This window comes from Dysidea avara, chromosome 1, assembly GCF_963678975.1.
Source record: "Dysidea avara chromosome 1, odDysAvar1.4, whole genome shotgun sequence".
Lineage (NCBI taxonomy): Eukaryota > Metazoa > Porifera > Demospongiae > Dictyoceratida > Dysideidae > Dysidea > Dysidea avara.
This window is the reverse complement of record NC_089272.1, coordinates 17,221,637-17,247,137: the sequence shown is the minus strand read 5'-3', so window position 1 is coordinate 17,247,137 and position 25,501 is coordinate 17,221,637. Positions and strand designations below refer to the sequence as shown.

General features: G+C 38.5%; 1 protein-coding gene across 4 annotated transcripts in view; it reads left to right on the top strand.

The window, feature by feature from the left end:
- The window catches only part of LOC136258102 (uncharacterized), a 139,514-nt gene that overhangs the window by 3,922 nt on the left and 110,091 nt on the right, over nucleotides 1-25,501 (top strand). The window contains exon 2 of one of the 4 annotated variants that reach the window (XM_066051403.1): nucleotides 1,305-3,328. The exons of 1 other annotated variant lie outside the window; for it this stretch is intronic. In XM_066051403.1, coding sequence (XP_065907475.1) covers nucleotides 1,317-3,059 — 1,743 coding nt within the window. In that variant the 5' untranslated portion in view covers nucleotides 1,305-1,316 and the 3' untranslated portion in view covers nucleotides 3,060-3,328. Of the gene's footprint in view, nucleotides 1-1,304; nucleotides 3,329-9,989; nucleotides 10,118-25,501 lie in introns of those variants that run through there. 2 more of the 4 variants (XM_066051407.1, XM_066051420.1) reach the window with 2 other exon arrangements.

Sequence of the window (25,501 nt, the reverse complement as noted above, 5' to 3'; positions counted from 1 at the left end):
ACCACAAGATATTTGATTGTATCACTGGAAGATATCATTGTACCCTGAATATTGTACTCGCCATACTCATGTGGTGGACCAAGATGCTATAAGAAGCATTTAGAGATGTTAAACCTTAGTTGCCATTTGTTGGCCCAAGCCAACAACCTGTTGATATCATCTTGTAACTGCTGAAAATCCTGAGCATCCTGTATTACACGGAACATTTTAAAATCATCAGCAAATTGTAAGACAGAACTATGTATACTGACTTGGATAGGAATGTCATTAACATAAATATTAAACAACAGGGGACCGAGCACAGAGCCTTGAGGCACACCACTGAGAACATTACACTAAGTTAAAGTTTCACCATTAATAACTACTCTTTGCTTTCTGAGCCTTTTAACCAGTCTAGGAGGTTATCTGTTAAGCCATTGTATGTAGTGAAGAAGAGCGAGTAAGGGAAAACTTACCCAGTAATTGATTTTCTTGTTCATGGCGAACACGATGGTGACATTTTAGCCCCGTACCTCAATCCGTTGGTAAGTTACAACGGTTTTTGTAAGTGCCTGTAATTTATTTTTCCTTAGTATGATTGCTGTACAAATCGATTTTTCTATTGTAACTATTTTGTAGGGTTGTAACTCCCAAAATTATTGGCAAACGAAGCTGAAATTTTGCCAGTGGGTACACTTGGCTAAGTAGATTATAATATTTAATAAACAGGAATTCAAAAAATGTGATTATGTCCTGTTTTCGCAGATCCGGTCACATATAATTATAATTTAATCAGTAAATAATTTTTATAGTACGAGCGCTGTGCGCTCGTATACCTTCATCTCAGTAGTGGCTGTAATAAAACTGAAATTGAAGGAATTTTTATGGAATCACTTCTTAGCTAACTTTGACAATTCTCCTTATTGTTTCCATTACTTTTGTCCCTGTACCTGTTGTTCCAAGACTCTGCATCTAACAATTTTAATCACTTGTAACTAAATAATATATTATGTAGAAATCACTTAATGTTCGTTAGGCTATTAGTGTAGGTCACTGGTAAACCCTCAGAATTGCTATTCTGTAAAGCATTATTATTATTATTGTTATTATTAGCATAATACAAAAATCATCATGACAACTTGCATGAATTAAATTATCCTATACTTTATCCAAAAGATTAGGATTGGTGTTCAATCACAGAATTATTATTATTATGAATAATAATTATTATAATTAGTGCAACTAATTAACTATTGTATTGTTTTCATTTCTTGCATGGTCCTGGAAAGTAATAATAATACATAACACTTTGCGTTATTTCTTAGGATTACTAGCTGATGATGATGATGTCACGTCCACCGATACCAAAGGATGAATCGGGGTACTATCATCCAAAAACGGAACAAGAAATTGTTAACATTGTCAAGTATGCGTACGACAATGACTTCCAGCTGAGAGTTCGTGGCTCGGGACATTCCATAGGCCCGAAAATTTACACTGACGTGTGCACAGTGGATCGCGTAGATGTTGCGGCTTGCGCCCCCGATGGAAACAATATCAATATCAGGTTAGACGAGTACATCAGGATATTGGATGTCTCTGGTAATCGTGTGACTGTTGAGGCAGGAATTCACCTTGGACATGAACCTAATGATAAGCACAGCACTGTTGAGAATTCTTTACTATATCAATTGAACAATAAACACGGCTTGACTGTAGGTGATTTAGGAGGTATCAATCATCAGACGGTGGGAGGGTTTCTCAGCACAGGTTCCTCAGGTGGATCAGTTAAGTACGGTTTTTCGGATAACATACATGCTCTTCGTATGGTGGATGGTACCGGACAGATCTACACAGTTAGCCGAGACGATGCTGACCAAAATCATTTTCGAGCCGCCCTTGTGTCACTTGGAGTGCTTGGAGTCATATCAACAGTCACGTTTGATTGTGTTCCTTCATTCAACATTTCTGGCTCTCAATTAAGTGCTCCTAGCGACCAGTGCCAGGTAGACCTTTATGATGACAACCCTCGTAAAGATGGTAAAATAGGCCTTACTTCGTTTCTTGTTGACAATGATTACGCCCGGATTTTGTGGTGGCCTCAAACCAGAGGGGTGGTAGGTTTGGAGAAAGAGCGACTTCAAGTTTGGCATGCGAATAGAATACCGTGTGATCCTTATTTTAAACCGACACCCTACAAGCTGTTTGACAGTGCTGAGATTATGATAGCATATTCCTACATGATGACAATATTAGGGAACATCAATGACATGGATGCTGTCCGTACAATCGCTGCAGAAAAGGATAAGCAGTTTGAAAAGTTGATGAAGGCTGAGCTCGAAGAAAAAGGCATAGATAACATCCCAGCAACTGCCATCAGTAAGGTCTTGAAGAAAGTGAATGAGTTCATTCTAAACGTTGTGACAGGGACATTAGACAAGATTTCAGTACCGATTCGTGAAACCATACTTCCTGTGCTTACAACAGCTGCTGTTACATTGCTCAGTACAGAAGTTGATAGTGGTTGCATAAAGTTCCAAGATTATTCATGGCATGGCCTACCAATGGATAACTCAGCAGACGATATCCTTATTCCAACCATGTGGAGTGAAATATGGGTTCCTTTACAATATGCAACAAAAGCAACCACTATGTTGAGTGAATATTTCCACGCATCAGGTAAAATTTCATGTACCGGGAACAACGCTTGGGAACTGTATGCTGCAAAACCATGTGAGGCATGGATGAGTATGTCATATTCTGATGGAAGTGATGAATGGAAATATGGCGCTTTTCGTATCGATCCGTACTGGTTCATAGACAGTAACTGTGATGCTCGCACATTTTTCCGTCCAGTATGGCTTCTCCTACACAACAAGAACATTCCATTTAGGCTTCACTGGGCTAAACTGTTTCCTAAAATGGATGATACAGACTATGATTGGAGAAAGATACTTATTCATTCTCAATATCCTCACTTTAGAAGTTTCCTTGATCTCCGCCGATCTAAAGATCCAAAGCAAATCTTCTTGAGCAGCTACTGGCGTTATTGGCTTGGAATAGATTTGCCCAAGTACTAACATGAAAGCAGAACTGTAGCTGATTTAGAAAAGTAACCCCTGCAGAACTTTTAAAATAGATTTAGAAACTTTTTGATACTTAATAGATTTAGAAACTTTTGATAATTAAATTATTCTAGTATTATGAAAAATAGCTACACTGTTAAAAATGGGTAGTTATTCTAACATATGATTTGCTTTGTTACTAACCACAAAGGTTGTTAATGTAACAAACCATATGCTGAAGTAACACTTTTGTTGGTTTTACAACCAAGGTATACTTAATTTAGCACAGGTGATGTGTTAATTTTGCAAATGATTATACTGTTTCAGCAACTGAGATGGTTACATAGTAACAACTGTACACAGTTTATTAGAGTTTACATACTTTTGTTGTTTATTGTACAGCACACTTTAGAGTTATGAAGCCTCTAACTAGGTGAAGAGTGAGAATTTCTCTGCTTTGGAGATCTTTTACATCGACAGTGGTAAAGATGTTTGATAGATGAACTATCCCAGAATGGTAGTGGTCAGAGTACTCTAGAACATTAAGAGTTTGCAGGCCTAGTATAATATTTGAATGGTATACACACAGTTCTTCAATACTGGAAAAATTGAATTTGTGTGATCTTCAGTAGAGGTGACGATGCCTATTTTCATTCTATGAACTTCTGCTTTTGAACAACAGGGAAAAAAAACGACACGATTACATATGAAGACTCTTTAATATACTTGACAACTATATGGTTTCTAATTATGCTTATGGTTAATCAACTAATTATATTTGTCTCACCTTAACTACAGTTAAAAGGCATTCTTTGAATGCTAACCAAAATATGTGGTCATCTTTTAGTTGTAAGGCTACAAGGTGATCTTCAAATGCACCTTCGTAGATTCTCCTAAAACGAAACATGGGTGTTAAACTAAAGGAAAATTTGGTTATCTGGTATAGGAGATGTTGAGCCAGAGCTAGAATGCCGGCTCTATATGTATTGTCTATTGTGGATCGAAAAAAATCCACGCTTTGTGTAGTGTGTCTCCCTCAATATCTCCAACACTTTGGCCAGTGGTCAAATCTATTAGTTACCTTTGGTAGTAATCAATCAGTACTTCTTCTGTAACACTGTAAATCGATGGTATGAAACCTGCAGTCACTTAGCTAGCATTACTACAGTAAATGACTGCTGCAGGACTCCAAGAGTCATACCATCAGTATGAACTTCATACCTTTGAATTTACAGTGTGTCACTTAAGGGCATGAAAGTTGATAAAAGTAGCTTCACAATGATCAATTCCACACAGTAGAGTGCACTTTATTAACCAACAGAAGTTTAAAAGATGGCACAAAAGTTTTCACAAAGGTGACATCAGTGCATTGCTGAAACAGTAGCTAACTATATAATATTATATTCGCATTTGCTAAAGTTGGTCGAGTATAGTTTAGATATTTCCCTCAAGGCTGCTTGGCTATGTAATGTTTACTGCAGCCATGTTTGTGGTACATTAACTATGCTTTAATTGACCATATCCAAGATTGTGTACAGTGTGAGTGACACCACTCCCTAGTAATTAGTGCACCATGACCTAATGACATTTCAACATAAATTATTAGTATCCTGGAATATCCTACAATAACCATGTAATGTAACGTAAATACACTGGAATATCCTACCTTTATCACGTAAATAAGGTATTTTAACTTCATAAACTGCATCAAATTATTTTCGCAGTATTGAAAGCAGCTGAATTTTCTGTAGAGCAAGTATGCATTCTACTGTAGGATAGTCTCCGGGATATTATGACTCTGTTGTGGAGCTGTTCAAAGAAAACAAAATCGCCGGCGTGATGGCACTGCATGGGTTCATTAGCCTCGACAAGGAGGACATGAAATAACTGAGGATTGGTCTACTGCTTTAGTTTAGGGTACCCAAAGAAATTGCTTCATGCACTTGGAGCGACAATGATAGATCTCCCATACTGAAGACTGAGCGAACATCACCTCTGAGTGTGGTAGCTGGTACAACACATCCCCGGCATCAGCTCTACAGTGTCAGACGATAACATGAATGACAGCTGTACAAGCAGCTATTGCAGCAGTAGTAGTGTAGCAGCGTTAAATTATGAGGAACAAGCTCGCAGTCGCACTCACGAATTGTACGTATGTAGCTAGCTACTTAGCTTAGTTAGCTATTTACTGTGCCATAATGGTGTGCAAATGAATTTCATGGTTAACTAGATAACCGCTTTCATTTTGTAGGTGATACCTTGCCAAATGATGGAAATGGTCACATTGACCATAATGAGCAGCATGGAGATTCAATCCTCAGCAAAGGTTGTGCAGACGTTGGCGTATAATGACAAAAATTGTCTTTAAGCCTAAAGACAAGATTTTATGCCGATCATTTCTTTAACCCTAAAGGCAAGATTTTACGCCAAGCTTGCCATTAAGTACTTAATGACAAGCTTTTACGCCACTGTCATTGGCATAAAATGCATTGTGAAAGTACCTTTACAGGGAAGTATACTATAAAGGGAAGATTTTACGCCAAGCAGTTTAAAACAAAGAATTCAGATGACCATCCTTACTAATCACATGATGCCTGCCTAATATTACATAACTGTACCTGTAGGTATCCGTATTCTACCGTTTCATCATGCTTTCACTGCGGTTTCATTATTATGCTTTATGTCCCTTTCCTTGCTTTCTTATGCCACAGGAGATAAATCAGTGGATGATAACAGTGTGTAGAATAGGAATGCATGTGCTTTTATTAGAATAATTTTTGCAGGAGATCATGTGATCATTGCAACTGTCATGCCATAGATTGGAGATAATTTTAGTGCATGGAAAGAGTGTGTACTGAATAGTTGTCTTGAAAACACAGTTCTACAATTATTGTGATCAAGACCATAGCTCTAGGAATACAAATGTGTGCTTTTATTTGAGTTTCCAACACTGAAATTCCTATTCAATTGGTGAGAAGTTAAGTAGTGGTTGAATGCAGGCAAGATCTCGGATCCCAGCTGTTGTGGCTCCCTTGGCGCATGCCTAGAATTGCATGTTGCTTAGCAAGTCACCACTGGGTCTAGGATTCTTTTCTGTATCTTTCATCCTTGTAGCATAAGTAGTCAATTATTGGATTGACTCAATTACTGGAATGCACATTTCAATTATTGAATGGGAAACGGCAAAATTCCATGGTATAAAATAGTGGCATGATTGACAATATTTATGACCAGATTTGCAAAAAGGGGTCTTTCACACACATCTGATTATATGATCTTAGCTTAGTATTCAAGACAAATACAAACCTGATTTTTTTTTCATCCATCAACCTATGTTGGTGCTCACTGCTGTCCAAGTGCCAATCTGTAGTTATGAATTGCCAAAGTTCGTAAATTGGATGTGTATGGAAGACTCCCTTTCGCAAATCCGTCACATTTTAGCAATTTGTATCAACCTCCCCCCCCCCCCCCCTCCAAAAATAATGGTTACCACACAGAGTTTTGATCCATGTTTACATTTCTAATTGAATATCTTTGCTTTGACTGACCCAATTAGAAATTAGAGTGTGTTAAAGGCTATTATACTACTTCTACTAATTACGTTTCATGATAAAGAAAATTGACAGTTAATGTATTTTCATTATTATGGATTTGGAACCTTGCACCTTCAATGGTACTTGGTGCTTGTCACTTTAAAGTCTGTGGCAGTCTAATATCTGTTTCTGCTTCAATGTTGATCACCAAACAATAAAGGAAACAAGCCAAGGCAAACATTAACTCCAGCATTCACTGAAAATACCAAAATAAAACACAGCACAGCTACTGTCGAACTTGATGGTTGAACTGTTGAAACTAACTTGTGATTTAAGTGGATATAGCAGTTGTACTGGAAGCAGAGGTTAGTGAGAATATAGACCAGAATAATGTACTACCACCTAGTAAATTGATAAGATGAATAGTGTGCTACATTGGACTTTGAGTAAGCCTTTCATCACACTATGTAGCACTATCTATAAAAGCATCCAGGATATCAAGAATAAAGCAGAGGATTTAGCATTGGCAGGGAACTGGTTTCACTGTTAGTTGCTGTAAAATTATTAAATGACCATTGTGTATTGAACTATCAAACAATTTGCATGCATTTTTCCAAAGATAATTCATAACTCTTGTGTTACACAAGTTTACATGCTGAAAATTAAAGGAACTCATAGTTGTCTGTATACTGTGTTTGTCTGTGTGTGTCTTTGGTCGACTTAAAGATATTGAATAATCTATTATGGTCGAGTTAAAATACGCGTGGTCAACTTTCGATACAGAAGGAATGAACCGAAAACCGTCTTGACTACTTTTTGCCACACATTAAAGGTTAGTTAAGTATAGGCACAGATTCTGCTTACACTTGCAGTGATGTTAAACTAATAAGCTTTGCCGTGGGTTGAATGATATTGGCTTCTTGGAGTATAATTGAATAATGGTCAACAATTGATCACTTACGCTAATAATTTATTTGAAGAACCCAGCTCTGCCTATAATAGTGTTCAAATTTCATAGAAATACTGTTAACAGTGGTTGTCAGCCTTTTATATGCACTTGGATTTGAGCAATAAAGCTAACTTTGCTATAAGGTTTCTTATACTGTACTCTCAACCTTTGAATCATTCAATATAGTATAATTTGAGCAAAACTCTTTAAGTTGCAATTTAACACACCTCATGCATGTATTAGGCAATGCAGACAGTATGATGTAGCTAATGGTTAGAGAAATAGTAGCTAAATTTATAACCCACTGAGGTCCCATTCTTAAATTTTTATCTAGGGTATTTACCATCAATTGTGGTAGTCCCTCCCACAAATCTATAGTGGCTAAAACCAACAGGTGTTAGTCTTTGTTTATTATTATTATTAGCACTTTACAGTGACCAGCACTGAAGGTCTGACAGCAACATGTGCTGCAGCCTTAGGATTACCTAACCTAATTTCAGGGACTTAGACCTAATGACTTGACTTACTGACTGACTGATAAGGTGTAACAGAAAAGGGGCCAAAGTAAGGAAAAAAATCTCTCCAACTCCAGGATTCGAACTGCAGGTCACCCAATGTCTAGTCGGGGCCACGCTGTCACTGCCAATGGGTACTTCCTGACGCAGTGTGTTAGTATACAGTTAACACTGCTGTAGAGGTAAGGACAAAATTGATGCCATCCTAGCACTTAGGTAGTTTATTGATTGTTATGGTTTCCAACAGTACACAGCTACTCTCATATTATGGCAGTCTAGTATCACATTATATATTGACAAAAATAGCTATAGATTTACTAGAGATTTGAAGACCTGTAGGCCTAAAATAATGACATTATGGGACCAACCGTTAATCTAGATGTGATCATCATTGAGATGTACCTAGTAGATGGCAACGTGTATGGACTTGCATGAGGAGTAAAGTTCTTCTGAAGTGGACTAGCTGCTAATAAACTGCATGAGTAATGATATCAGAGAAGGGTGGTGGCAGCTAATTGGTCATTCATAGAGTTGAAGAATTACACATAAATGTTTTGTAGATCTACCTTTAAATGCTTTTGGTTGACTACATAAACTATAGCTACTCCTGTATTTCTTTATTCTATATACTGTAAATGAGTTTCTGGTTACCTAGTATTAGCAGCTATGTGTGCATACCAAACTTCTACTGCATGTTAGGAACATGCATTAAACATATAGCACAAGTTAAGAGTTGTTTTAATCTCAGAGGCTAGCGTTGTTAAGATGGAATGCAATCCAACATGTGTCCTGCTTAACTGTGTTAACTGATCCTGGTGGTAGCTGCAGCTTTATACCCAAATTGTGTATTTAAAAAGTACCGAGTGTTTACAATTGGTACAGTGATGTGTGAAGCATATAGAGTAAAATCTCTTCAAAGCAGGCACTGCATGATGTGTAGCAGTAATCTACTCTATGAATTTGCATACTGGGTATCCACCACAGCAAATTATTGCATTAGTGTTAATGGTTATATCCATTTAAACAACAGTTGTTAGTCTTTGTGTCACCAATTAATGCTTGGAAGGACTTTAACTTTGTTATTGCTTTTTTTAAATCACCACAAACTACTACATCTGCTAACAGTCCGTCACTATCAAATCCATTACTTTTAGTAGGCACAGTCAGGGATTTGATGCAGGTAGGAATTTGTTTCTGTGACAGACACATTCTAAACTGAGTATCAATAATGGTTTATTTAATGGTGTGTAGTTTGTGTGTGTACGTGTGTGTGTGTCTGAGCAAATGAGTCAGGATAGCCAAGTTGTCAGAGCTTGGTAATAGAAAGGTTTCAGCCAGGTTTGATGCGCAGTTGCTGTTGTTGAGTTTCCTTGAGCAAGAAATTTTACTCATGTTGCTCCGGTCTACCCAGCTGTTAAATGGGGACCTGGTGACAACTGGGGAAGCAGACCATCCATAGCTCTGGTACAACATATGTAGTGGGTGATGGTACAGATGGGACTTGGGCTGCCCACACATTCACGCGAGACATAGTACACCTTTCTGTGGGTTTTACCAGGAGGATTATGTCTGCGATGACTCTTAGCACCCACATGAGTAGCACACAGATGTCCCAGTTCTGTTTCACAAGGTAGGCATGTGGTAGCTGAAGGCATTGCCTTTTGTGTGTGTGTGCATGTGTGTTAGGCTTTACTTTGCTTTGTTAGTGTAGTGTAAAGGCTGGCTAAGAAGTTGATAGGAATGCATTCAAGAACATGAATATTTTACTGATGTGAACAATCTAATTAGCCACAGTGCACCCCTCCATGTACCCACTGCTTTCATTGACCACTAGCTATATGGCTGCACATAGCTATAATTATCTTAGGGATGAGGTCATTGCTCTAAAAATATACTTTCATGCTCATGTATATAGCAACTGCATGCATGCATGCATGCACAGATTGCACACAATCACATCTGCTGCGTCAAGCCTTCGCAGCTGACAGCAAAGTAATAGAATAGATCAAAGGAAGCCAGCTTTCTGTCATCCAGAACTAGAACAGTATTTGTGTTCCATGGGAGACTTACCTGCAGGTATAACTATAAAGACTGTCACAGCATTGTTGTCACTGTTATCTTGATATTGTTAGTAGATATCGTCTCTCCCATTGTTTTCGGCTACCAGCGACGCCATGTATATATATCAAGACACACGGTAGTGTGTCGTGCGGCCCAAGAAGCTGGCGCGTAACACCCGTGAGTATATTGACAGGAAGAAAGAAAACGCAATTTTCGCACCTCCGTAGCTCTGTGCTGCCTTGATGAAACAAGACGATTTTTGCTGTGGACACTCCCTCCACCTTCAGCACTCCACATTCCAAATTTGAGCGAAATCGCTTCAAGCGTTCCTGAGATATGCGACTTCAAAAATTGGCTCAGTTTCTTCGTTTTTTTTTCTTCTTATTTTTCGCCATATCCGATTGCCTTGATATTTGGCACACAGAAGGGGGGTATAAAGGCGCATCTGTGTACCAACATTGGCTGGAATACGATAAACAGGCAAAGAGTTATGAGCGATTATTCACGAAAAATAACACCAAAATGTTGTCACGCCTACAGGGTAAACCGCGTATAGGAAGAAGCTGAAAATCGGTGGGTGAATAGGTTAACTATTGACCCTCAAACCTTTTGTGGTTTGAAAGAAATCGAGCTAAAAACCAGGAAGATACAACGAAAAAACCAACAGTGTGTAACAATTATGCAATCGAGATTAACTAATAAAAAACGACTGCTTGCCACGCCTACCAGGTAAACCGCTTGGGGTAATGCTTTGAAAATCGCTGTACAGATGGAGTTATCATCTTAGAAAGGCTCTTCAATGGTGTAGAAGAATCAGACTTAAAGCCACGGAGTTATAACACGAAATCAAACTTGGTGCAGCAAATGTGAGATCGAGATACTCTAATAGAGCAGTCAACCTAATAGAGCAGTCATCCGAAGAGAATTCAAGAGATCAGCTAGAAACAAGTAAACTGTATAGAGATCAGCTACAAACAAGTCACCCTGTAGAGAGATCAGCCACAAACAATTCACCCTGTAGAGAGATCAGCTAGAAGAGGTTACCTTGTAGGGAATTCATGCAACTATAGAAAGAGATAATTCGGCTAGAAGAAATCACCTTGTAGAGTTCAGCTACAAAGAAATCACCTTGTAGAGTTCAGCTACAAAGAAACCACAATGTAGAGAGTTCAGCTACAAACAAATCACCCTGTAGAGAGATCAGCTAGAAGAAGTTAACTTGTAGAGAGTTCAGCTACAAAGAAACCATCATGTAGAGAGTTCAGCTGCAAACAAATCACCTGTAGAGAGTTCAGCTACAAAGAAACCATCATGTAGAGAGTTCAGCTGCAAACAAATCACCTGTAGAGAGTTCAGCTACAAAGAAATCTTCCTGTAGAGAGATCAGCTAGAAGAAGTTTCTTGTAGAAAGTTCAGCCACAAACACATCACCCTGTAGAAAGATCAGCTAGAAGAAATTACCTTGTAGAGAGTTCAGTTACAAAGAAACCACCATGTAGAAAGTTCAGCTACAAACTAGTGACCTTGTGGAAATATCAGCTAGAAGAAACTACCTTGTAGAAGAAGTTACCTTGTAGAGAGTTCAGCTACAAATTTAAAGAAACCATCTTGTGGAGAGTTCAGCTGCAAACAAATCACCTGTAGAGAGTTCAGCTACAAAGAAACCACCATGTAGGGCGTTCAGCTAGAAGAAGTTACCTTGTAGAGAGTTCAGCTACAAAGAAACCATCATGAAGAGAGTTCAGCTACAAACAAATCACCCTGTAGAGAGATCAGCTAGAAGAAGTCACCTTGTAGAGAGTTCAGCTACAAAGAAACCACCAAATAGAAAGTTCAGCTGCAAACAAATCACCTGTAGAGAGTTCAGCTACAAACAATCTCCCTGTAGAAAGATCAGCTAGAAGAAGTCACCTTGTAGAGAGTTCAGCTACAAAGAAACCACCATGTAGGGAGTTCAGCTAGAAGAAGTTACCTTGTAGAGAGTTCAGTTAGAAGAAGTTACCTTGTAGAGAGTTCAGCTACAAAGAAACCATTCTGTGAAGAGCTCAGCTGCAAACAAATCACCTATATAGAATTCAGCTACAAACAAATCACCCTGTAGAGAGATCAGCTAGAAGAAATTACCTTGTAGAGAGTTCAGCTACAGTAAAAAGAAACCACCATGTAGAGAGTTCAGCTGCAAAGAAATCACCCTGTAGAAAATTCTGCCACAAACAAATTGCCCTGTAGAAAGATCAGTTAGAAGAAGTTATCTTGTAGAGAGTTCAGCTACAAAGAAACCACCATGTAGAGAGTTCAGCTAGAAGAAATTGCCTTGTAGAGAGTTCAGCTACAAAGAAACCATCATCTAGATAGTTCAGCTGCAAACAAATCACCTGTAGAGAGTTCAGCTACAAACAAATCTCCCTGTAGAGAGATCAGTTAGAAGAAGTTACCTTGTAGAGAGTTCAGCTACAAAGAAACCATTCTGTAAAGAGCTCAGCAGCAAAAAAATCACCTGTACAGAATCCAGCTACAAATAAATCTCCCTGTAGAGAGAACAGCTAGAAGAAGTTACCTTGAAGAGTGTTCAGTTACAAAGAAACCACCATGGACAGTTCTGTAATAAATATATGTATTATATATATAATTTGTACATTTACTGATAAAATCAGAAATATTTAAGGTACATCTGCTTCATCTTTTCTTCTTCCTGTGGTAAAGAAAAAAGATAGGTTAAAAAAGTCCCAAAGCAGACCATAGGCCAGCTTTGGGGTATACAAATACAAAAAGAAGTGAAATCTAATCCAAAACAGCCAAGCTGTAAAAAAAGTGTGCGGCCCTCAAAAAGGCTATGGTGAAAAAAGATGTGAAATCCAAGGTGGCGGCCAAGAAATGGCTGTGATGGTAGGTTAATGGTAAAAATTTTAATAACGACAATTCAGTTGAATTTTGTGCCAATTGACCAAGCGGCACCAAATTCACCTGAATTGTTGTTATTAAAAATTTTACCATTAACCTACCATCACAGCCATTTCTTGGCCGCCACCTTGGATTTCACATCTTTTTTCACCATAGCCTTTTTGAGGGCCGCACACTTTTTTTACAGCTTGGTTGTTTTGAATTAGATATATATATATATATATATGTACTAGATAAAGCACTACCACGAGTGCTATACAGGAAATATAGCACAAAAAGAGTGGGCGAGAGACAAATATAGCATGAGGCGAAGCCGAGTGCTATATTTTATCTCGAGACCACTCTGAGTGCTATATTTCCTGTATAGCATGAGCATCTCCCTCTTCAAGATAGTCCTGCCATTCCACCTGCCCATGTTGGTGTCCCACCATTCTAGCTCTTCAAGGCAATCCTGGGGAAGGATAACCTGCACTTTGTAGTGCCGATCGAGAGTTCCTCTCTAGGGTGTTGGATAGTGTCATCTGTAGGTGGAGACAGAACAATGGGGCTAGGGGAATGACGCAGCTTGTTGCATTCATCATACCTAACAAGCGAGCTAAGGAGCAGGCTGTCGTAGTTCCCAGCCTTGCTATTTTGCGAACTTCCGCCCGTATACTTTTCATTTTTTTTTGTGGGGGAAGGCGTAGCTCCATATTTGTGACCGGATTTGAATAAAGGTACCTTTTCACACACAAAATGTGACCCATTTTTTAAACTTTGAAGCTACATAACTTTTAAATCATGGAATATAATTGCCTGAATTTTCCATGAGTGTATAGCTACAGTATCTGGCTGCATTATGATACTAAGCACAAGTTAATCAGTAAACGGAATCAACTTTGACATTAGTTTATTTGCTGGCATGTAAAATGTGTGGAAAAGGCGCCTTTTCGCAAATCCGGTCACATTTGTGGAGTCCACTAGGAATTCTAAGGTTTGAGCTGGGTTCATAACAGATTTCTTTCTGTTGATTATAAACCCCAGGTTTTCTATTAGGTATATCACCCCTGTTAGGTGATTGTGAATTGTTTCCCTCGACTCCACGAGCAATAGTATGTTGTAGGCTATCAGCCTTACTCCCTCCTGTTGCAGCATTGCTATGGCTGGTTTGAGGGTCTTGGTGAATACCCATGGGGCTGAACACAGTCGAAGGGAAGGCAGGTGAACTGGTGAGCTCTCCCTTTGAACATAAATTTCAGGTACTTTCTGTACTGATGATGAATGGGTATTGTAAAGAAAGCATTTTTAGGTCTATCTTGGCTAGCCAGTTCCCTGGCTGTAAGAGATCTTTCAGGTTGTGGATCCCCTCCATCTTGAAGTGTTCCTTTTGAATAAACTCATCCAAGGCTTTCAGGTTGATGACTGGACGCTGCCCCCGTCCTTCTTTGGAACCAAGAAGAGGTTGGAGTAGAACCCCTCTGATGGTTGTACTTCTTCGATAGCTTGTTTCTGTAACAGCTCTGTGATCTCTTCTGTGATCAGTTGGAGCTGGTCTGCTGAGAATTGAGGGGTAAGTGGGGGATGCTTCTGTTGTGGTTTGGTCCAGAAGTCTGTCTTGTAGCCCTGTACAGTGTTTATGACCCACCGGTCTTGAGTTGTGGCCTGCCAATTGTGCAGGTGGTGTGTCAGCCTTTTGGCTAATGGTTCGGCCGGGATCTGGAGTGTCTGAATTCCCTGGTGGATGATATGAAGTTTTAGCATAGAACTCTGTGCTGTAAGTGGGCTCCTCTCTGGAGGTCTTGGTTCTAGTGGCTCCCCCCTGCTGTTGGGGAGGATGCTCGGAAAGGGAGTTTCCGGTGCTCCTCTGCTCCGGGAGCGATGGAGAGTTGTTCTACTCTGAGAACGATGATGAGTTGTTCTATTCCAAGAATGATGAGTTGTTCTACTCCGAGAACGATGATGAGTAGTTCTACTCTGAGAACGATGATGGGTCATCCTACTCGGGGAACGACAGTGAGTGCTTCCACTCTGGGAATGATGGCGGTGAGTTGTTCTGCTCCGAGAACGATGATGGGTTGTTCTACTCCGAGAATGACGGTGAGCTACACTGTGAGAATGGGCATGGGATTTGTCAGCCTGTTTCCTCAAGACGCGAACTTCCATTTCTAGTTTATCAAACTTCTAAGATATCTCCTTAGGGAGGTTTACCAAATTTGCCATTTTTGGAGCTGTGACACATGTTTGAGCTATGAAAAATATTGATTTTGGGTTCGATTGTGGGTTTCTTACTTTGCACCGGAGGTGCACAAAGCTGTGAACATAGCTGTTGAGAATGAAAACTGGCCATACACCATCGATATGTGAGACTGAGCCCTCTGAAATATAATACTTGATAACAATTCATGAATACAGAGCAATGCTTAAATTAAGATGCTAAGACTTTGCCATGATCACACAAGATGATGTCTGTTCATGAATTATTGGTTGCCAGGATCTTTACCTAAGGCTACTGCGCAAGTATCAATTACACTAATGCAGGTAAAATGAATTAATTTTACAACTAATTTATGCATAGTGTGAGATCATGCAAAAATCATGCAAATAATTTTTAATAAGCTTGTGACTTAAAGTTATCAATCCATATGAAAAATACACATAACTACTGGTTACCTACTAATAAGCGAAGCTGAAGTTGAGAAGTTTGTTGAGTAAGATCCAGTAGTTGAAATCATAGTAGTAACTGAGGTAAGTGCTGCCTAGTTAATTGTGCGTTTAGCTATATGTAGATAGCTCTGTAGTCTATTAAGTACGTAGATCATAGGAAAGTTGAATGCACAAAAATCCCAGATCTATTGGTGACTTGATCCTCCATCAACATGAGCATGAGAGAGACTCAACTACCATTGAGATATTTAAAACACACAGCCTAGGTGGGGTCCGCAATTCGAAATATCAACTTTCCAATCTACCCTCTTAACATTATGGGATATTCATCTCAAAGCTAGTATCCCTGCTATTTGTCCACCATTAATTTAATTAATTAATTAATAATATCCCTTTCACCGCTGAATTTTCTGGGGGACCATATATTCTGCTACAAATTGTGCTATGCAAGCTTAACTGTACACCATATAGTACTTAGTTACCATACCTCTAAGTAATCGCTATAGACTAAGGACCTCGACTAGGTTGTTTTTGTTTGCATAAATAAAACCGCTAAGTAATTACAAGACAACAAAACTGAAAAATATGGTAAAAGCAGCTTAAATAAGTAGTTGGTTACAAATAAAGTTGCCATAGGTAAGTATTACAGTCCATACAACTATTCTAAACAGTCTCCTTACTGAGTGATTGTTTCTTCAGCTGGTTTCTTCGAGATTTATCCCAAATCTTGTATCAAACATGCGTACACACACACATGAGCGAATCACACCACACTTCTGAAAAGCAGCTGACGGAGATCCTTGGCTGTCTTAGCCTATCAATAACAATCCAGTCGACTTCAAAACGTGGCTATAAACTCGAGGATGCATGACAGTTGTCTTTTCTAACAAGAAAAACTTTGCGGTATTACACAACAAACCCGCAGTAGTGCGCAAATGATCCAGTTATCCCCAGAAACGGGACCCCTGTAGGCGTGCGCGTTTCAGGGTAAGTGCATCGTACTATAAAATGCATGATAGAAGTGGTAGTGCATTAGAATTGTACTCAAAGTGCCTTTTATAGCATCAAACCAGATAAATCCGGTTGAAGCAGTGAAAGGGTTAAATTGGAGGCCCAATTGTTCTCTTCACAAAAATATCGCTTTCAGAACCTACAGTAGATCCGCGATGTGAAAACCCAATATCCTCCAATCAACAACCTAACTATCGTCATGTGTTAGGCTAAGTGTAACTCATGTGTTAGGCTAAGTGTAACTCATGTGTTAGGCTAAGCGTAACTTGAATAATACCAGCATGGCGGCCAAGTTAGTCATTTTCTGTTGGTAGAAATGTCTTATAATCACGTAATTTTTTGCTGCAGGGTTCTTCGCATGCCACGATATTCACCCTCAACATTGTTCAAGTACTCAACATAAAGTATTAGTGGTTTGATTTGTCGCTTTCATTCTCTTGGTCAGTTTCTGGTAGCAGCACGATCTGTGTGGATTATTGACGACCACCAAAATGTTTCTTATTTATTTATTTAATTATTAGTGATGCACAAAACTCAAACATGAGTGTATGTGTGTATGTACAATTTGTTCAAAAACTCATCTACACTAGAAGAATCAACTAGCTACATCTCTTGGCAAAGAGGTCCATTCGCGTATGGTGGTTGGCAAAAATAAATGATGATAAGAGTTTATCCTTGCTTAAAGTTGTCTAAACTTTTGCTGGTGACCTCGAGTTTTTTGTTTCAGATGGGTGCAGATAGTGACTAAAGTCAACTTCAACTGTCTCATTTAGAATTTTGTAAAACATAGTAAGTGTTGATTGAATCCGTCTGTCTTCCAATTAATTCCTCTTTAGTTCAGAAAGCATTGATGAGACACTTGAAGAACTTGAAAAATTATTACACACAAACCGGGCAGCTTTCCACTGTACCTTTTCCAAAGCAGTTTTGTCACAATTGGTATAGCGGGACTAAATTGCAGATGCATATTCTACTATTGGCCTAACAAATGCTAAGTAAGCTTTCGGTTTCACTGATGTTGAACATTGTCTTAAATTTCTTTGAAGAAAGCCCCTGACTGAGTTTGCGTTGTTCACAACATTAATGATGTGTTTACTCCAACTTAGGTTATTAGTAATAGTGACTCCAAGATATTCGCTGGAGCTAACCTTGTTAATGATATAGCCATTTATATTATAGTCAGATAAGATACGTGAATGTTTGTTTGTTATAAGTAGATGCTTACATTTTGATAGATTAAAAGTCATTATAACCAGTCCTTGGCCCATTGTGCCAATATCTCTATATCTTGTTGAAGTAGAAGCACGTACATCTTCAGTAGAAACAATAGGTCTGTAAATAATAGCATCATTGGCATAGAGCCAAATGGTAGAGGATATTTCTGTCGGTAAGTCATTTATGTAAAACAAAAATAGTAATGACCCCAAGACAGAACCCTGAGGTACTCCTGAAATGATTTGTAAGGATCTGCTAGAAGCACCATCCAAAGTAACTTTCTGTTGTCTATTAGATAGATGGTTCTTAATCCAACAAAGGTTCATTGATGCCATAATGTGAGAGTTTATACAATAGTCTTTGATGAGAAACCTCATCAAAGGCTTTGGAGAAATCCAAAAGTAATAGGTAAGTTTGTGTACCATTGTTTAATGTCGTAGCTCAATCATTGATGGCCTCCAGTAACTGTGTTTCACATGAACAATTTTTCTTAAACCCATGTTGTTCTTGCATATGCTGTTGTGAAAAGTTGCATGTTTAGATATGGCTGAAAAAATAATGTATTCAAAGATTTTACAACATACACAAATGTTAAAGATATTGGTCTATAATTAGAAGGATCACTACGAGAAACTTTCTTTAACACAGGTACTACTGAAGCAGATTTCCTGTCAATAGGTATAATCTTCCCTGGTGAAGGGATGTATTAAAAATAAGAGCAAGGACTGGAGAAACATTATTAGATAGTTCTTTTAACAATCTTGTTGGTATGCCATCAGGTCCAGAGGCCTTGTGGGAATCTAGTTCAGATAAAAGTTTGTAGATTCCTTGTGCCTCAATATGAATAGGTTGCATAGTTGGTAACTTGATGTAGGACCAGAATTTGCAACACTTGTTGTCAGGGTTAATAATTATATTTGATACATATTAATCATGAGCCTTCCAGCATTCTCTTTGCACTTGCTTCTTAACTTCTTTGTAAGCTATTCAATCAGTATTGAGCTTAGTTGATCGTGCTTTATTGTATGTTCTTACTCAGGAGAAGTAGAGCAGCAACTGCGCCATGGGTCAGCAACTACCAGTACTAGGTTAAGTACCTGTGTCTGCATGTGGAGTGTGGTTAAATTGAAGTTTGTTGGCCACTGAACCATCGATATGCATTCTAGTTTAGAATATGTGACTGGATCTGCAAATGTTCGCAGGTTCCTAATTTTTCAGTAGAATGAATGAGCCTTATCCGCATTGACGTCATAATTGACAAAACATGTGGGGACTTCGCCACGTTTTTATTCGTAATAACTAAAATGAGCCTTGTTTGTAGTTTTCACAACATGGGAACATTGGATAATGAAGATAATAACCCCACCAGACAAAACCAAACCAAAGTTTTGATACGGATATAAAACGGTGCACATTTGTCTTGTACATGTAAGTAAGTATGTATGTTTCACCTTGTGCCTTATTGCTGTATATTAATGTTATCATAGCGAAACGCCACCTCTCCCAACACAACCCTGTACAAAGTCCCCACACTATCACCACCATTTTTACGTTGTGAGGTCAGTGCAGATAAGGTCCATAAACTGCTCTAAAACAAGAGGAGTTCCAAAATCTTTATTTGTGACTCAATTTTGGAAATCCATTCTTTTGGGCACATGCAAATTTGCAGGAAAACTCAATTGAAATTTCAGCAATATTTGGTTATTGGGGATGATAAATAAATTTTTTGCAGATTTAGATAAAGCAACTATTAAACCTTCTTGCTGTGAAATTTCACACCCAAAGCTTCTTTCTGCTAGGAGATATGGATGATTTTATCAGACCATGCAGTGATTTCACCATGCGTGGGACACCTATTAACTTACAAATGGGGTGATTTGTTCAGGTGCTAGAATGGTTAAAGCTAAGTCTTAGACAATGATACATGGCTTTTAATTGAAGAAAAAGACCAGGAACACTTGATTTAACTATGAGAAGTCTCTCTATAATATTTTTAGATGGTAGGAATGAAATTATTTATATAAATAAAGTGATTTGCACAATTTGTCACACTTAATCACTCACAGAATTCAATGTATTAATATGAGAAGTTACTTTGTAATGTACCTGTATTAGACAGTAAATTGACCATATCTCTGGAATCCTTCAAGATATCAAGCTGAAATTTTGACACAAGATGAATAAACACCCAGTGCCTCATTTTAGCTACATAAGAGGAAACTGACCAATATGCCAAAATGGATGGTTTTTCAAAATTGGGTCATATTTTGTGTCTGTACTCCCCAGGAGATGGGGTATATGAGCATTAGTCTGCCTTTCGCTGGACGATGGTTTACTTTGTTTTTCCCAAGTTTTCACCTTCACCCTGGTCGTAGGAAAGATCTGGAAGACAGAACTTAGCTTCCCAGCAATGGATTTGCCAGTTCATGAAGAACTCGATTCGATGGTGTAAGTTTCATCTTGGTAGAGGACTGCATTTGTAAGTTATGATCGTTTAGTTAAGCACCTGTAGTTTATTTTCCGTATTGTCACTGTACAAATTAATCGATTTTTATTTATTAAATGCTATCCCATCAGAGACTTGTGAGAAGGCTGAAGCCTGTGAATACAGGTAGTCTGAAACATGTAACTAAAACGTTGAAGAATGCAGAAAAAAATCCCAGACCCAGTAGTGACTTGATCCCCATGCAGCAACATGCAGTCTAGTCATGCGCCAGAGGAGCTAAAACAGCTGGGATCTGTGATCTTCTCTGCATTCAACCTCTACTTAATCATTTACGTCTCGCCAGCAAGGAGGTTTTATTAAATGCTATGCCACTAGGGACCTGTGTGATTTTTTGTTGTAGCCACTTTGTAGTGCATCGAAAATTCGCTAACATATGGGTTCTTACAGATCTAGTCACATATTGTAATTAAGTATGGGGACCTTGATTTATCCTGGACCAATGTAAAATATAGAAAGTTCAGCAAAGGGTCACACGATTGCTACCAGCTTTCACAGGCATGCCATGCAGTGAGAGACTGTCAACATTTCAATTATATAGCCTACAGCACCACAGAGAAGACTTTATCCTTTTATACAAACTTCTGAATAACTACTTCAGCTCAGATTTCTCCTCCTACTATAACACCAGAGGACATCAGTTTAAATATTGCTGATCAATACTCAACTGTAGATCTAATTACTTTTTCAATAAGTTGATTAACGACTGAAATGGTTTGCCGCCATTAATTGTGACCGAGTCTGACAAAATCAGTCTTATAGCTGGAAAGTACATGCAGTTGCTTAATATTGTGTATATCCATTTCTATGCAATCTATAACAATTCTGAAAGCTTCCTGAAATAACCTGGTTATACTGCTCAGCTGACCTTTTACTGTAACCTATTGAAATCTGTTCATAAGGAAGGATTATAATAATTCCTCCTTAATACCTTAAATTATCAACTAATCTAGTATGGTACAATGGCCTTAGCAAGGCCCAAGGACCTGAGTTCTTTTATTTCAGGCTTCTGCTAAGTCATTGAGATTAATTAACTAGTTGAGTTTTACATGGGCTGTGCTGTCAAAACCCATGTTTTTCACCATGTATAGCTTCATGATCACTAACCCTGGGATTGGGACACACTTTTCACCCAATCAGGCCTATTAGTTGCAAAGATGTCTAGAGTATAATTGGAAAGACTACAGATTGAAACAACCCAACAGCCGAAAATGTGTCTATGACCTGCTCACATAGATTAGTGAGAGAAAACTGTGCCAGTCGACCGGTCTATATCTAGCAAGTTTACGCCTTAGACTGTGCTATTCAGATACATGTTATCTAAATTACATTTTGAGGTACTCATATTGTGAAGATAATCTCAGTCTCTGTTTAGAGGTCAATAGGCTGATGCAACAATCAATGATTTAATTATATGTTAAACATTGCCACAAGTTATATACGAATAATAAAAGCATGAGGCTTGTGGCCAAGAAGCTAATAAAGCATGAAGCAAAGCTGAGTACTTTATCTGTATCGAAGATTATTTGTATAGCACAAATAAGACAATACTTTAAATTATTCTAGTGTATTAAAGCCAACTAAGTTAAATGCGCTAAGATGATAGCGTACATGTACTGGTTGTTAATTTACATTAGTTAGCAGGGGTGTGTTATTTACTGTGGACTAAGCTGTTGATTACTGAGTTCCGGTATTATGTTGGCTGCACCCAGCTTTCCTGAGGGTTGTTGACATGCAACAAACTGCATTTTAATTACTGTAATAGCTGTATTTTATTAAGCTTTGAAGTTTCATAAAGTACAGTTTGTTGACTAAAAAGTACAATTCACACCATAAACTGAACTTTATAGAAGATAAAGTACACTTTTTATTTGATGTCACCCATGTGCAGTTCTATAATGTAAGTATATACATGTATCTAAACCAAAACAGCCAAGCTGTAAAAAAAGAGTGCGGCCCAAAAACAGCCAGGATGAAAAAAGATGTGAAATCCAAGGTGGTGGCCAAGAAATGGCTGTGATGGTAGGTTAATGGCAAAAATTTTAATTACAACAAATCAGGTGAATTTGCATTGCCTTCTCCACTAAGACTCGGTACCAAATTCACCTGAATTGTCATATTTAAATTTTTGCCATTAACCTGTCATCACAGGCATTTTATGGCCACCACCACCTTGGATTTCACATCTTTATTCATCCTGGCCTTTTTGAGGGCCGCACTCTTTTTTTACAGCTTGACTGTTTTGATTTAGATATCACTTCTTTTTGTATTGCAAGCCACAAAGCCAGCCATTAACTGGCTTTGTTGCTTCCTTCTAACTTGTTTTTTTTTTCTTTTCTGCAGAAATTGTGGAACAAAGGAAGAAATTTTGTGTACAGCTTTTTGTCTGATTAAAAATATTTGTATCTTTAACAATGAAACATAACCACATACTGTAGGTAATAAGGTGACTTCTTATACATAACTGAACTGTAGCTGAAACTCCCATTGTTTGTAGATGAACTCTTTCCAGAGTGACTTGTTTCTAGCTGAGCTCTCTACATAGTGATTTGTTTCCATCACATATTTCTACAGGGTGATTTGTTTGTAGCTGATCCCTATAGGGTAAGTTGTATCTAGCTGATATCTCTACAGGGTGACTTGTTTGTAGCTGATCTCTCTACAGGGTGATTTGTTTGTAGCTGAATTCTCTACAGGGTGATTTGTTTGCAGCTGAACTTTCTACATGGTGGTTTCTTTGTAGCTGAACTCTCTACAAGGTGACTTCTTCTAGTTGAACTCTCTACAAGGTGGTCTTTTGTAGCTGAACTCTCTACATGATGGTTTCTTTGTAACTGAACTCTCTTCAAGGTAACTTCTCCTAGCTGATCTCTCTACAGGGTGACTTGTTTGTAGTTGAACTTTCTACATGATAGTTTGTTTGTAGCTGAACTCTCTACAAGATAACTTCTTCTAGCTGATCTTTCTACAGGGCGATTTATTTGCAGCTGAATTCTCTACAGGGTGATTTGTTTGCAGCTGAACTCTCTACATGGTGGTTTCTTTGTAGCTGAACTCTCTACAAGGTGACTTTTTATAGCTGAACTCTCTACACGGTGATCTTTTCGTAGCTGAACTCTCTACAGGGTGATTTGTTTGCAGCTGAACTCTGTACATGATGGTTTCTTTGTAGCCGAACTCTATGCAGGGTAATTTGGTTGTAGTTGAACTCTCAACAGGGTGATTTGTTTGTAGCTGAACTCTCTACAGGATGGTTTCTTTGTAGCTGAACTCTCTGCAATGTGATTTCTTCTAGCTGATATCTCTACTGGGTGACTTGTGTCTAGTTGTACACTCTACAAGGTGATTTGTTTGTAGCTGAATATTCTACAGGGTGATTTTTTTGTAGCCAAACTCTCTGCAGGGTGATTTGTTTGTAGCTGAACTCTCTACAGGATGGTTTCTTTGTAGCTGAACTCTCTACAGGGTGATTTTTTTTTCTAGCTGATCTCTCTACAGAGTAAATTGTTAGTAAAGCTGAACTCTTTACATGGTGGATTTTAGTTGTTAAACTCTCTGCATGAAGACCTGTTTGTAGCAGAATTTCTACAGAATGAATTGTTTGTAGCTGAACTCTCTACAGGGTGCACGACTTGTTGATAGCTGAACTCTCTTCAGTGTGACTTGTTATGATTATACAGTGATATATTTGTAGCTGAACTCTCTACAGGGTGACTTGCTTGTAGCTGAACTGTCTACAATATTAACTGGTTGCTGCTGAACTCCCTACAGCATAACTTGCAATGTAATAGACATCTATATTGCATGAACTAGCTGAATGTTCTATTAGGGTGACTGTTCTATTAGAGTATCTCGATCTCGCATTTGCTACACGGAGTTGGCTTTAGAATCATAAGTCAGTGATTTGTAAACCGATTGTTCTGTACTACTGCAAGGACTTTTTACTATGACTATTCACTATTCCAGCTATATACCCATTTTCAGCTCACTACTCTAAGCGGTTTGCCTGATAGGCGTGAAAATTATTGGTATTTTATTCACGAATCTCGATCACGCAATTGTTACACACCTTCGATTTCGTGTCATATCTCCATGATCATTTTCAATTGCTTTCAACCACCAAAGGCACTCCTACAATAGTTGATCTATCCACAAAACGATTTTCAACTCATTCCATGAAGCGGTTTACCCTGTAGGCGTGACAACAAATCCATCTTGTTTTACGCGAATAATTGGTCATAAAACCTTAACCGTTCATCCGATTTACACCAAATTTGATACTAGGATTTGCTTTTGGACTCCCTTTCTGTGTGCCAAATTTCAAGGCGATCAGAGTACGCATTTTGAATTTCATAGCAATTTTTGTAAGTGAGCGAAAACACGAAGAAAAAAAACGAAGAAAAAAAATGAAGAAAAAAATGAAAATTTGGCTGCTCGTATCTCGGAAATGGCTTGAGTGTTTCCTTCAAATTTGGAATGTGGACTCCCCTAGCTGGCGAGCAACTCTGCAGCAAATTTAGTTCCAATCGGATAAGGTATCACCAAGATACAAAGGTGTGAAAATGACATTTTCTTCCTGTCAATATACCCACGGTGTGGCGCGCCAGCCTCTTGGGCTGCACGACACACTATCGTGTGTCTTGATCTTACTGGCCACTAAGTCATAATTAGTGCAAAGAAGTACATATATGTTGATAGGCTAAAAGTCTGTGACATGCTAGGAACGTGCTGCTATAACTGTCTTCTCGGTCATATTGGAATATGCTTGATATTGTGGGGAAAATATTTCGCTATTTCTGGATGGAGCCATGATTCAGTACCAAATACTATATGCAGGTTGTAATGACCACTTGGACAGTTCATAACTTCAACTTTTGCGGGATAGTTAGACTCTTTTGGTGTAAACTATGATCATGGCTCTACTTTGGTAATTGCTCATTTATTGTGCTTGATATGGAACTGAACTCTTTAAGATTGGTGTAGAGTAGTCATGTACAAGACTAGAATCACTACAAGGTAAAGCTGCACCTGTTCTTCTTATACTTTGCCCTCTATCAGGTATGCTGATCAGTCAGTAAGATCCATCAAGGTAGGGGAGCTTGATGTTAGCAGGGATATTGGCTGAG